The 13,639-nt window shown below is 52.9% G+C and overlaps 6 protein-coding genes across 6 annotated transcripts; 1 reads left to right on the top strand and 5 right to left on the bottom strand.

Moving 5' to 3' along the window:
• Positions 1-466: 466 nt before the first annotated feature.
• Positions 467-1,080, bottom strand: RHO25_002073 (uncharacterized protein; the record flags this gene model as incomplete). Its single annotated transcript, XM_023594662.1, has 3 exons — positions 467-561; positions 631-915; positions 996-1,080. The coding sequence occupies 3 exons, from the start codon at positions 1,078-1,080 to the stop codon at positions 467-469; spliced, it is 465 nt and encodes a 154-aa protein (XP_023459556.1).
• Positions 1,081-1,998: 918 nt separating this feature from the next.
• On the bottom strand, positions 1,999-2,930 carry RHO25_002072 (uncharacterized protein; the record flags this gene model as incomplete). Its single annotated transcript, XM_023594661.2, has 2 exons — positions 1,999-2,369; positions 2,423-2,930. The coding sequence occupies 2 exons, from the start codon at positions 2,928-2,930 to the stop codon at positions 1,999-2,001; spliced, it is 879 nt and encodes a 292-aa protein (XP_023459555.1).
• Positions 2,931-4,284: 1,354 nt separating this feature from the next.
• On the top strand, positions 4,285-5,457 carry RHO25_002071 (uncharacterized protein; the record flags this gene model as incomplete). Its single annotated transcript, XM_023594660.2, has 5 exons — positions 4,285-4,540; positions 4,642-4,945; positions 5,002-5,043; positions 5,096-5,213; positions 5,278-5,457. The coding sequence occupies 5 exons, from the start codon at positions 4,285-4,287 to the stop codon at positions 5,455-5,457; spliced, it is 900 nt and encodes a 299-aa protein (XP_023459554.1).
• Positions 5,458-6,425: 968 nt separating this feature from the next.
• Positions 6,426-7,745, bottom strand: RHO25_002070 (uncharacterized protein; the record flags this gene model as incomplete). The annotated part of the gene is made up of 3 exons (XM_065602168.1): positions 6,426-7,220; positions 7,268-7,507; positions 7,554-7,745. The coding sequence occupies 3 exons, from the start codon at positions 7,743-7,745 to the stop codon at positions 6,426-6,428; spliced, it is 1,227 nt and encodes a 408-aa protein (XP_065458240.1).
• A 1,214-nt stretch (positions 7,746-8,959) lies between these two features.
• On the bottom strand, positions 8,960-11,512 carry RHO25_002069 (uncharacterized protein; the record flags this gene model as incomplete). Its single annotated transcript, XM_023594659.2, has 1 exon — positions 8,960-11,512. The coding sequence occupies one exon, from the start codon at positions 11,510-11,512 to the stop codon at positions 8,960-8,962; it is 2,553 nt and encodes an 850-aa protein (XP_023459561.2).
• A 676-nt stretch (positions 11,513-12,188) lies between these two features.
• Positions 12,189-13,571, bottom strand: RHO25_002068 (uncharacterized protein; the record flags this gene model as incomplete). Its single annotated transcript, XM_023594658.1, has 1 exon — positions 12,189-13,571. One exon carries the CDS (start codon positions 13,569-13,571, stop codon positions 12,189-12,191), a length of 1,383 nt encoding a protein of 460 aa, XP_023459560.1.
• Between the last annotated feature and the right edge of the window lie 68 nt (positions 13,572-13,639).

The raw sequence follows: 13,639 nt of genomic DNA, 5'->3' as shown, positions 1-13,639 counted from the left end.
TTCCTGTACCCAAGTAAAGCTTCCAACGCTGTTTGTTCGAAGTGGCACTCGAACTGCACGGACCTTTCACCGTTTGAGGCGTGAATTTGCTGGTTTGGTGAGGTGTACACGAAGCCGGGAGAAAGAATTTGCTTACGATTGTTCTTCACCCGCGCTCACCGAACAATGCAATGTGCTCTATCTATTGCGCCCCTTGCGCGCCTGACGGGGTATATCCACCTCACCTACCATTTTGCAGATGATTTGGCTCGTCGCATTCTCCAAAATGTGTCCTCCGGCTGTCAAGGTCTACAAAGATGTACTCGACATCTTCCGCGGCACCTTCTGATTCTTGCTCCGAGCGTCGAGAGGCGGAACAATCCAACACGGCCGTGAGTATCTCCCATCAAGAATTCTATGCCGCAAGCTGACCGAGCCAAGGTTGCGTCCGCTGATCGCAGAAGCTTGCACATCTCGCAGCACAGCTTCATGACTTGCTAGCCTTAGCCTTCTCATAAATCCAGTCATTCAAACCAGCCCGATTCCTCGCAATCTCAATCGCATAGAACTGCATGCGAACAGCTACGAAAAACTATTATCAGCAAAACCCACACAACACAAATACCAACTAAACAAACTCCTCTCACTCACCAAATATCGTCCCCTTCTCATCATACTCAAACGCCGGATTCGCCCTAACCATAGCCCCAAAATTATAATCCTCAATCTTCTTCTCATACGCATTGATGAAATTTCTCCACTTCTCTTTCCCCTCTTTACTCTTCATATCATCCTCATTAATCGTAGCTTTGAGGTCAAAGTCGGGAAATTCTTTGTTGAAGTGCTCGAGGATTTCGTCGTCGTATTTTGTCAGGCGGAGTTTGGAGCCGGGGAGTTTTTCGAGGATGGACCAGTATGTTGACATGTGTTCGACGACTAGATCAGAAGAAAGAAGGTGATGTTAGGATTTCTGGAGTTGTTGGGTTTTTGGTGGGATGGTGGAAGGGCTGGCTCACCTTTGACGGCGAACTGCTTCTCGATCTCCTCGAAGTTGTCGGCATCTTCGGCGTTGATCGGTCCTGCGGAGGTTTGGAGAGACATTTTGACGAAGGCAGGCGAGCGTCTGTGAGTGGTAAGGAAGCTCGTCGACCTCGAATGTTTAAAGTCTCAGATTTTATGACGTGCATGTGCTATCGCAAAGTCACGGCACGTGATAGCGCGACTTTTCGTCAAAGCTTCGTGGGGCTCTCCTTCCTCGTCTCGTGTCCCCACTCTCGCACTTCTGGGCTTCGACTGCGTTTCGCATCGCGTAGCCCCTCCTCCCTCAGGAGTGCAATGATGGTATTGAGCGAAGGTGTCTCGGAAACCAGACCGAGAGACAGCTTCGGCAGCTTTTGAACAACCAAGGTACGGAGTACGAGGTTGAACGACTAAGCATACTCTTGCTGCACCAAGCACCAGTTCAAAATCGCGAACTTCTACCTGCTTGTCTTCTGATACTTTGAAGGGGTTGGCAAGGGCACCTGGAGTAACTTGGGATTCTGGCGGGCTACCTCTTAGTCGGGAGTCAGAGTCCATTGATCGGGAAGGTCATTGCCCAACCTCATCACCACCCCAACCGTATTCTGCCAATGCCGACATCATGATCAAAGATCAACAAACAAGTTCAAAACAATACGCTCGATTCATGCCAGCAACTATCCAAGAATACTAGACATTCTCCCACTGATCGCTTTTGACGCCTCTGCAACCACCAACCCACCTTTCCATTCCGTTGCCAATGCCCAAGAAATTATCAATATAGTCCATCTTTTTACTCCTTTACCCGCTTTTGAACTCCTGGTGAATACCATACAACGAAATACCGTACAGCATAGACCGATGATCAGATCGCCTTCACCACCGTCGATGCAATGCAGTCGTCTCTTTCGCAACGCCAAGCCGCCAGCCGGTCAGCCTCTCCAGACCGAGCTCATCCACCAACGCCGTGTTCCGTGCACTGCAATCTTCGCTGTCACATCAAGCACCACCCTCGTTCTCGCTGTTCTCGCTCGAGGAACTTGGCGAAGGTGAAGGTGAACCTTCACGACCGGTCGCCTCATGCCAGCTTCGGACAGGCTTTCGCTGTTTTGTGATGGGGTCCAAGGCACCGCGGATCATGATCGTTTGGCGTTCTACGCGGAACCCAAGGACACCGTAGTGAGAGGGATCGAATTCCAGTACGTTGACCGTTTCGAAGCCATGGCGTTCGTAGAGAGGCTTGGCGGTGTCGGTAGCCTCGAGATAGCATTCGATGCCCGCATCGTCGGCTTCTCGGAGGATGTCTTCAAGTAGCATTGTGCCTGCACCATTGTGCTGATATGCAGGTGAAGTGGCGAGCATGCTGATGTCTGGGAAATGTGTTAGTGAAGACGTATGCCCAATGGGAAGACGAGCAACATACAACAATGCTTTTGGGTACCCATATAATCCCTCTTCAGCTTCTCGTTCAGTGCGAACCATTCCCGGTTCATCACTGCCTCCCCTTCGTGCCCGCTGTCCGCCGGGCTGGCCAGCTCATCCTCGGTGTAAGTCTTGATCTCCGTCTTTGCCCACGAGATGATCAGCTTGTTCTCCACATCTGTCACTTTTCGGAATCGCACGATATCAGTATTGGGTCTTCGCTCAACCCGGCGAGCTGAAGCAGACTTCTTGCGTCTGCGAATGCTATCCGAGCCGGTCATGGCGTTCTGGTACATGAGCAGTGCTCGCTGGCGATGTGCTGGTTGAGTGAAGTCGCGATATGACAGGATGTGGTTGGTCTTCTCGCCCTTGAAAGCGTCGAACTCAATGGCAACAATGCTCGGGGCATCGTCCGGTCCTGCCCAAGTCAGGGCATAGTTTTTTGATCGAAGGCGTCTTGACTGAGTGGCTGAGGTCGATCGATACTGATCCATGATGAGAGGAGACATGGTGTCAGGTGCCCAAGGTGGGTGATCTTGAAGGAACAGAAGGATTGAGACGGCCTCTTATGAGAGGGAAGGAAGAAGCGCGGATATGATCGAGAAGCACGATATCGAAAGGGCGTGCGAGGAGGGAGTACAAGCACAAAGTCGGCCGGCTTGGAGCAGTGAATATGACTTGTCAAGCACAGGTGCTACGCATCATATGCGGGAAGGATGATAGGTCGAGTCCCAGCAAACGGCCAGGCGTGGCAACGTGATGGGCCATTGTCGCGAGGCCAGTGGGTCGGTCCTATTTAACACAGCCGCCAGCGTCACCGCGTGACGGACGGACACTTCGGACAGCATGGTGAGGAGAAGCGTCAGCCGCCGAATTGTGTCGTGAGGCCGGCCGATACCTTTTTTGCATCCCACGCGGAGTTGCCTGTTGCGCAGCCATGATGTGGAGCTGTTGGTCTGTAGTCAGAATTGGCAACCACAAATAGCAGGTCGCGAGTGGCCACTGACACATGGGGAGGCGGCCAGACACGTCCAGCGTGGAGGAGATCAGTCACTTTCGCACGGGTGTCCGTGTACAGGACTCGGTCTGCCCAAATCTCGCGCGCAGTGTGCTGCCAGCTGGTGCAACGGCCGAGCGTGCAGACCAGGCCGTCGGAGCACTCCTGCAGCACACGCAGCGATGCGCCCATGCGTCGATGCATCTCATGCGCGACTAGCAGATCTCTTGGGTCAGCCGCGGGGCTGTGACTGGTCCGTCACATTCTCCAGGATCCTCGATGTCGACAGCGAAAACGGTTGCTGCTGGTGGTTTGAATCGTGTTCTGGGTCCCACCCCCACGGGCGCAGTGTGGCATCGGCTCGCGTGGCCGTGAGCCGGCGACCGTGCATCTGACTCGTTTGCCCCGTTGCACATCACGCGACGACGACCGCACGCGACGCACACAGTAGTCGAGAGTCGAGACGCGCGGAGCAGCTGCCGACAACCAGGTCGGAATGGCGAGCACCGGCTACTCACAAGCTCGCGTGCTCGACTGCTGCATTCAGACCAATGCAGCACGATTGGGACACTCCGTAAGCCCGCGAGGATGCATTGGGAACATCGATGTTCATGGGGTCGACGTCCTATCAACTCCCTGTCACCACCCTGGAGCTCCCCGCACAATCCCCTCAATGCGCATGTTGTAGCATGGAGGGCAGCAGGGAAGGTCTGCGAGGTGATGTGTCGCAAAGAGCAATAGATAATGGTTGAGTTGGACTGCAGTCACAGCAGGGCGGAAGCCTGCAGATACGACATTTGCAACACCTGCTGCAACACATCCGCGCCTCTGTCGGGGTCGGAGTCACCACCGCAATACCATATACCATGGCGGCTGCAATTCAACGACAAATAGACGAAGGTGCCGTTCCGAACCACGTCTCCAATGTTTGCCCAAAGGGCACCAAGTTCTGGCTGCTAGAGGTCGGATGGCTGGAGTGCGATGAAGGCTTCGTTGTACGAGGCGGGAACACCAGCTTGCACAGCACGAAAGATCAGCCATTTGTGAACAAACGGAGACAACTGCCCATGTACTGCATCCTGATTGATCATCCCATCGAAGGTGTGATTTTGTGGGAAACAGGTAAGGAACTCTTTTCCGTTGTTCTTGGCCGTGTGTGAGATAGAGCACTCGAGACACGTTGGCAACGGAATGACATATTGAAAGCTTTCCGTGTTGTACAGGTTGCGGAAAGGACTATCCTACCGTCTGGGGACCTCAGCTTTCCGACGTCTTTACTCGAGTCAAGTACGAATCGCACCACGAGCTCGACGCCGCGATTGAAGCGACAGGGCACAAACTGGAAGATGTGAAGAAGATCATCATTGGACATCTTCACCTCGATCACGCAGGCGGCTTGGATTTGTTCCTCGACAGGAAGGACATCGAAATATGGGTGCATGATCTTGAATTGCGCTCGGCATTCTGGTCGGTCGCTACGGGTGCCGATGTGGGCGTGTATCTGAAGCATTACTTGAGACTGGATCTGTGAGTCGTACAATCTGGAGCTTCTCATTGTGCTTCGGACTGCTAAAAGTCAGCAGCAACTGGAAGACATTCGATGAGAGGACGTTGGACTTCTGCCAGTGAGATCGACCCACACCTTGCAGACAACCAGCATGCACTAACGCTCAATAGAGGTATCACACTTCACCACCTACCGGGCCACACGGACGGCTTGATCGGAATGCAAATCAACATGCCCAACAGCGGCACCTTCCTCTTCATCAGCGACCACTGCCACGTCATCGAGAACGTATGTTCCTTGTCCGGTCCCGTACTTCCTTCAACCTCATCCATGCTAACGATCTCTTCTCCAGTGGCGGGACGGCATTCCCCAAGGCTGGCTCGCCCGCGATCATCCTGCCTGGTTCCGCAGCACCTGCCGACTCAAGCAAATCGAGCGCCAGACGAGAGGTCAAGTGATCCCGGGGCACGACGAAGAGACGTTCCTAGGACTTCAGAAGCAGCAGAAGCAGAATGGGGGCTTCTTCACGTGAAGAGGGGAGTGCAAGAGAGTTTTGTCTGCTTTGCGCCGCTCGTAGCCGTGCAGTCCACAGTCCACACACACAGCGACAATCACCCCACTGCCGAACAAGCTAATGTAATGAGGCGAAAGTCTATTTACTCCGCAGCTGCCTCTTCAGCTGTCCCTCCCGCGTGGGCTCGACTTGAACTCAATCACACTTGCTCGTGGTGTTGCTGATCAGGAGCTCTCATCAGGTAATCATGATGATGTGCATTTGTGCATGCCAAAGTGCCGCATCTCACTGCATGCTTTGCCTTGGTTCAAATTTGAGAAGTGGCCGTGCAAAAGAGACCGTCAATTCGGGCGGACCTTCCGCCCGTCCAATCGCAACCACCAACCACATGCTCTTGCTCTTGCACCCTTTTCGCTCTCTGCTCTCCGCCACTACGCCATCCCACGTGTCTCACGCAGGTACCGCAGTAGTCCTCGAACGTGGGACAAGGCAGCATCCTCACATCACCGTCAGAGGGTCGAGACTCGAAACTCATGTCGGCTCCATCATCCTCACGCGCCCAGAAATACGCGTTCCTGGCCTGGAGCCTGTTCCGGAGCTGACGGAGCCTCATCAGCCTGCATACACCGTTTCAAAAAAGGCCACATCTATGTACGTCAACCGCCGGAGCAGCCGACAGCCCAGCAATATCGTATGCACTGTCGTATTCATGAGACAAGGAGGGACGTAACGACTGATCCGGGCGATGCATGATCACAAGCATGACATGAGATGTGCGTATGAGTCGCTTGCTTGCATGCGATGCAATGCGCGGCTGAAGAGGGGTGCGTGTGGCTCGCTACCATGGACAAAGCCTCGCGGGCTGACCGATGCAGAACACATCACCGTTGGCTAATACATATTCCATACCTGGTTGACGCATTCTCCTCGATCGTAATGATGCACGCATGCAGCGGCGACAGCAACAGCAGGAGCTTCACCACTCCTCAACGTATGAAGTGCCTCCGTTGCGCTCGCAGATTTTCCAACGCAAAAGTCTCGAACGCTTCAGGCGTCTGCACTGGCATATTTGATGTCGTTGAGGAACGCACATTGATGGGGTAACAGGTATCATCCATGTCATCGATGCTCTTCACGCTCGCCTCGACATCCTTCCTCTTCAACGCGGCCGCCCCAACATTACTGTGTTCCATCGATCGCCTGCATTGTTTCGAGGAATAACTGATGATGGCTTCCGTGTCATCTGGCGGTGAATGTTGTTGCTGAGGAGCATTCCTGCCTGAGCTGAGCTTCGACGTGATCATGGCTCGTGTCATCGAACTGCTCAGATATCGCCGGAACAGGACTCGGAGCGCCGGTGCACTTGCGCAGATGATGGCCAATTGAAGTTCCAGCTGCGACCAGACCAGGACATCGAAGCCCAGCCAGGTGATATCCCAGTGCGTGCCCAAGCGTTCAAGGTAGTATGTCCGCGCGACTCCTGCGCCCACTACCAGGAATCCGAAACTGAAGACGATGTTGAGCGCGATTTTCTGTCGTCTCGTGGCTTTGAGCTTGGCCATGATTGCCATTGGAAGAAGCACAGGGTACACATCGCTGAGGATGCTCAAGGCCCCGGAGAGTGGATTCAGCACTTTCGTGTCTGTGCAGTGGTAATTCGCGGTATATTTGGGGTCGTAAGACTTCCAGTATGCGTCTGTTGGAGAACAGTTGAAGATGAGTGCCAGCACTAATGCGGTGCAGTACGATGCAGTGAACGCAATGGCGCCGATGATCAGATACTGCTAACGATCAGCGGCGAGTCAGTCTTCGCCGATCTTTGACTTACCTTCCAGAGCTTATGGCAACTTCCTTCAGTAAGTCTTCGATAGAAGAGTAGTACTGATATCTTCGTGCTGCAGGTACTGACGAGGAAAGCCAGCTGCGCTGCCCATCCAGCGAGAACGATCTTTTCGAATTTCTCTGGCCTCACATCCCAGATGTGCCGGTCCATGCCATACGACTCCGAAGCCAGCAGGCAGAAGGCCGTAAATACGGTGCCTGCTAGAAATGCCGGCACAAGAAGCGCCTTTCGGCGTCAGCAGCATTCTACATCAGGATTGTGTCCGACTCACATCATCAAGTCCGAACCCACCAGCCTGCCCACCAGCTCTTAACCCCAGCCTCGTCGTAAACAACACTGTTGTAACAGCTTGCAAAATCCCTCCAAAAATCGGCATCCACGCCCTCCGCTCGGGATCATCGTAGTTCGGCGGCGGCCATGAGGCGATCACAGAAGCCGGAATCGATTCCAAATTGCCAGGCATCGTTGTTGGTCGCAAGACTAATGATCATGGTCTACGACCGGTGTTGCTCAAGGCTGCCAGGGGACCTTGGGGGATCTGGAGTAGTTCGCACGCCCTGTGGTGGCTAGGCCGGAAGAATCCATCATTTTTCTCCATCAATCGCCACTATGTCTAACGTTGGGGCGCTCTGTAGGCCCGTTTCGTGTGAGTGAGCGGGTTAGTGGCTCCATGGGGATGGTAGCGAGGTTTGGGCTCGAGCACTGATGCGACGAAGTACTGTACGCTCTCTGTGTTCCTGCGTCGCAGGATTTTGCTGCTTGTGCATTTTCGCGGCAGTTGAAGTACTTGCATTCTTGCCTCGGTGTCGATGGCTGACTTTCGGACGATTGGACTTTCTCTGACCTGCAATGTCACGCAAAATCTTGATTCGAACACGATCGAAACAGACAGATTCTGCGACGAACTGGTACTTTCACATGCCGTTCAGCAGCAAATGTCACATCGCCTCGGAGATTGATGTACTGCGACACGGTCCTATCACCAAATTCAGACATCGTTCAAATTCGCTTCCTAAAAGTCAGGGTCCTGTTCTTCTCCATCCACTTGCATACAAGTATAGTGGTAGGATTTCACCTCAGGTGATGTATGCCTGAGGCATCATACCCACTAATTACCCACCAGCGAAGCCGTCGTCTACTTGCATATTTCGCTCCCGAGTCTATTGCGAATACAGGCTTTGCGAAAGCTCAATGACTCGTATAAGGCGTAAGTTTACAAGTACAATCACAGCGGTATGTAGATTAGCGAGCTAAGCGCTTCGTCTACGTGCATTGCCATACCGAGTCTATGGCACGAAAAAGGTATGTGCGAGTCAGTGGCATACATACATATGCGGGAAATCCCACGCTTTTGTACGTAAGGTTGTGGAAGTCAATCGTGAGAAGAATTTGTGGAGACGGGACGTACGCTCTGGGTCTTAGCTAGATGAATATTCTTTCCACAAGGTCGAGAACTCGTTCGATGTAAAGGCCACAAGAAGAGCTTGTTGGCAGGTAATGGTTTGCCAAGAAGACATATCCAAACATCTTTCCTCATTCATACACTATGCAGAACACTGTCTACTGAAGTCATGACATCTCGCTTCTGTTCAGCACACTCCAGGGACAATCAGCCCCGGCGCGTCGTGGTAGGGAAGGCTGACCATTTCTTGTCAAAGTATTGCAGGTCTCGGGGGATCAAAAGCTGGCCCATTCCAACCAGCTCTTCACCAAACCTCTCAGCTCATGCTTTTCGTCCGCGACGACAATATGTTCGACCTCATCATACGCCAGTCTGCCAGGACCTCCACGCTCTTCCATTTCTCGTTCCAAGTCATTCAATTGAGCGAGCTTGTTCAGTCGAGACTTTGAAGGTGCTTTCGCTGGAGCAGGGCTCTTGCTACTGCCTTCTGCAGAATCGGCAGTCGGACGATTCTGAGGAAGAGTTGGGTCAGTGGAGGTTGGTTCGTCGTTGGCGGCAATCGCTGTCTTGAGCGGAGAAGTGGCTCGACTGGCAGGTCTGCCATTCCAGATTGTCGAGCTACCAGAATCTGCAATACGAGGATCTGAATCTGCCACATCACTCCCAGTTATAGTAGCATCGTCGTCACGTAAGCCATAGCCGAGATTGTTCAGCAGTTCGTCTAGCGGTGCGTCCGCGATCTCAGCTTCGCGTCTCGACAGGCTGACCCAGTCTGTGGGCACAATACCGTCGCTGAAAGTTTCTGGCTGAGCACGTTCGGGCAAGTCTGGTGCTTTCCGTCCTGATGATGTCTCATTCGTGCTTCCTTGTGATGGTTTACTGGCCTCAAGCTCTTCCATTTCCTTCTGGCGCGAGCGCGCCTCGACTGCGATGGCATCTTCAATCTCTGACGCCCACTGCTTCCTCTCAGCACGAGTGTCGGCAATTTCTTGGTCATTTAGCTCCCGAGTCCGGAACAGGGGATCGAGTAGTTCATTGAAACCATTCTCTGTGATCTGCCAGAGGATGTCCTGTAAGTAGGGATCTTCTATATCATCTTCGGCATCAGGGAGGATTTCGCGCACGCCAGTATCTTCTTCAGACCCATCATTGTCCTGCTGGGACATGTCATTCTCGTTCAATAACTCTTCGAATCTAGACAATGTTGCTCGTAGCCGCTCGCGAGGTGGTCGCTTCCGCACAAAAGGGTCATGCTCGTCCAGAATTGTTTTAGTGCCTGGCAATGGCTGCATGTCGCCAAACGCATCTGGTCGTTTGCCACCCGGTGGCCTTGTCTCTCCAGGCGGGATCTGCTCATCTGCGAAAAGAGAGCTAATAGGCTGATTCGAGCGCAGAACATCCTGACTCATCAATATTCGCTCCGATTCCAGAAAGTCAACCTGGTCGCTGATAAGCTGTTTCTGTATGATGTGCTTTGCACGAAGAATCCTCAGAAAGTCTTTCCGATCCACGTAACCATCACCATCAAGATCGTAGCCCTGTATTGTTCTCCGCAAGGAGGCGAAACGCTTAGGTCCTCTCAGATACGCCATGCCATCTACAAACTCTTCGAGACCAATGATACCATTGTTGTCTGTGTCGTAGAAGGCGAACATGCGATCGAACATCGCATTTGTGGCCAGTCCAGCGGGCCAGCGCTCGGAAGTCATGGCCCTGTTGAAGGCTCGTCTGTCCATCCCAGCTTTGACTCTGGTGGGATCTCTTTCCCAAGGAACATTCGCTAAGCAGGTAAATTGGTCGTAGAGTGCGTCAAGCTGTGGCTCCTCGTAGTCATACTCTTGGCATAATTTCTTCCTCAGATTCGCATCAAGAGAAGCATGGATCTTTCTTGGATCACCGGGATACCACAGCTTGATCTCTTGTGTCGGCTGTGACAGAACTGGGACTGGAATCTTGATCTTGGCGAACACATGAGTCTTTGGATGTCGCGAGTGGGTTTCGCAGGACGAGCACAGATCGAAGTCCGGACAATTGAGGCAATGCCATCGCACACCGCGTATAGGGAGTTCACCGCATTCTTCACATCCAATGCCCCGGTGCTCGTAGGCTTTCCGCTTCGCTTCGTTTTCCGCGATATAGTACAGCAGACCTCGCAATCCTTGACTTGGCTCGTTCTTATCCACCTCCCAATCTTCTGTTTCCGCTGGATCTACTACCTCATCGTCGGATCCAGAAGCGTTGGCAGTAAACCAAGGGTCCGAGGTCAAAAGCGTGTGTATGGCGCGTTCTACTTGTGCCCTGGTAACAGTGTCGAGATGCATGATTTGCGGAATGCTGTAGCTGGATTGCAAGATCGCTTCCCCATCTCTACTTCTCAGCGCGGCCAGTACCTCGTCCAGGCCAAAATTGCTCAACCTTGCTCTGCTTTCCGCATCGTCTATGGAGGCAAAGCAATTTGAAAGGATCATATCCAAAGCCAGACTTTGCATTTCTCGGCGGATCGACTCACTGCCAGATCCATACATGCGTCGAAGCATGTCGGCGGATGGAAGTCGCGTGTTTGCCAAGTTGATTGCCAGAGTCTCGTCGTCCTTGCGGATCAATATGGTCCCCAGAGGCGCGCCTGGCGAAGGCGATTCCCAGTCTACGTGGCCCTCTTGGCGGTTCCTTCGTGGTCGGTGTACTGCGTTGCTTCTTCGTAAGTCGGTTGATTGTAGGCTGGTGTAAGACTCGAGGAGCCTGTACGAAGTGTAGGCTAAGGTCAGTCCGGCGACCATCCATATTGCCGGATGATATCGTGACGCAAGGTCGGATGACTGGTTTGACATGTTGCTGTAGTCATGTGGCATGCAAAGCTCCTCAGATCACGGGTCCGAAGTCCAAAAGTGAAGTCAATTGCGCTTGATGTGTTGCTGCAGATCTGCACTGGTCGTGGTCTTGCTGTTCTTGGAGCCTCGGGGAGGAAGGCGGTAACGGATGGTACAGTCGCGCTTGTCCTGCATGCCAGTCTCGCAACATCGCGGTGCGGCACAGTACCAATCAGTTTCTACTAATCACATGCAAGAAAGAAATGAATGTTTGACATTATTCTGTAGATGGAGACTTTGATTTAGTGCATAGAGGCAGGAAGACGCGTGAACGCCGCCTCGAGTCTTGCTCCCAAAAGTCGTGGACGTTTCATCGCGAGATCACTCCCCACAAGACTACCATAGGACTCTTTCTCGAGACGCAGTAGAAAAGCTAGAGAAGACCATCGTGTAGACTCGAAACTTCTGCTCTGACACTACCAACTAGTCCCTGGATCCCGAACATCTCTAGCATCTACTAGGGCTCAACTCAAGCGCGAGAAGATTAGCTATAATACATCTCTCAGCTGCTCCCAATGCAGCATGTTGCATGTGACGACTGCAGGTGGACCATATGCGTTCTCAATTCCTGCTAGGACCGGATAGTCTGCTCGTTGTAGATATTGCCACACCAGTGACTCAGCATCGCCTTCGCATCCTAGTCCTCGTTCGTCCAGCGCGCTGGAGTACAAATGACTTCACAACGACACTTTTCCAAGGCCATCTCATCTTCAGCCTCGTTCACGACGTCTGATTGAGCTCCATAAAGCGTCTCTTCGATTGGTTCTGCGGCCACCGCTCCACGGCCATCGAGCCACACTCCACCAACCTCCTCTGCCTTCCACTCCTCATATTCCACCAGTGTCGGAACCTGGCCGTCCAGCGACATGGCACGACACCAGTCGAGGTATTCTTTGCGCTTTGCAGCGCACTTGGCCTCGAAGTCCTTCCTCTGCTGATTCTTCAACGCTCCGACGAGACGAACAGGCTGCTCGGCTATCCATGGAAACGCCTTCCGCAGAATCTTGTCGACCGTCAATTTTTGGCAGGCAAACTCTGGGACCATCGTAGAACCCGTGTTGTTGTGAAATATCATCACAATATCGATAAGAGCTTTCGGCCGAGCCAAATCGATGACCAAGTCTTTGAGTTGCATGCGTTGAAAGACGTTTGCCTCTTCGAGGCCGTGGCGGCGCAAGTCCGCTACTCGTTTGAAGCATTCGAGGAAATCCTCATGTGGCAGCGCCAGCTCAAGACGTCGTATGCGGCTGACAAGCGTCTTGTTGTCGCTCAGTCTGTAGAAGTCTTTGCTGCTCGTGAGGCGAAAGACAGTTCTTTCGAAGAGGATATGGCATGCTTCGGCGTAAACCTGGCGGCTCAAGTATAGAATGTTCATTGATGGCAACGGAAGCGCACCTCGCTCCATGTGGCGAGTACCGTATCTTCCGAGTCGTGCATGGCGGTATGAGGACTGGTCCTGCTCGGGACCAAGAGCGAAGTCGTAGATCGAATTCCGAATCTCAGCAGGCAGATTGCGAAACTGAAATTGCTTACCGTTGATTTTCCAGAGACGCCACTGCTTGTCCCACAAGACTTGCTGTCTCTCTCGCGCTTCCTTTGCAGTCCACGGCCACGGCCCCAAGTCAGCGTTGAGATCCGAATCATCATCATCATCATCGGGATGATGATCCTTTTGGAGCCACTCAACCAAAGATGTACATCCATGCCGAGCATGGACCCAGACCTCACAAGCCGAATCAAGCTCGACTTCCATGACTTTCGACTCCCATCGCCAACCCTCGAACGAGTAGCTGTCATACCCAAGAGGGCGTCTGTGGATATCGTAAATGGGAGTCGAGCCCTTTGCAGGCGACACAGCAATGAATCTGTCCGGATCCTGTAGGTTGTGAAGGTTGAAATCATCGATGGTGGCGATGATCACCTCACGTATGAAGTCTTTGGAAAATGCCCTTGGAGCACCGACTCGCTGTCGCCTGTACTCCATGTCCGCCTTGATCGGCAGAACTTTGTGTAAAGGCATCCTGGAATGTGGACGAACTGTTCTTGTGTAGATGGTCACCAAGGTGCCGCGCGGTGTGTCGTGGTTTG

This window comes from Cercospora beticola, chromosome 1, assembly GCF_033473495.1.
Source record: "Cercospora beticola chromosome 1, complete sequence".
In the NCBI taxonomy this organism is placed as follows: domain Eukaryota; kingdom Fungi; phylum Ascomycota; class Dothideomycetes; order Mycosphaerellales; family Mycosphaerellaceae; genus Cercospora; species Cercospora beticola.
The sequence above is the reverse complement of the archived record's forward strand: the minus strand, read 5'-3'. Positions and strand labels throughout refer to the sequence as shown.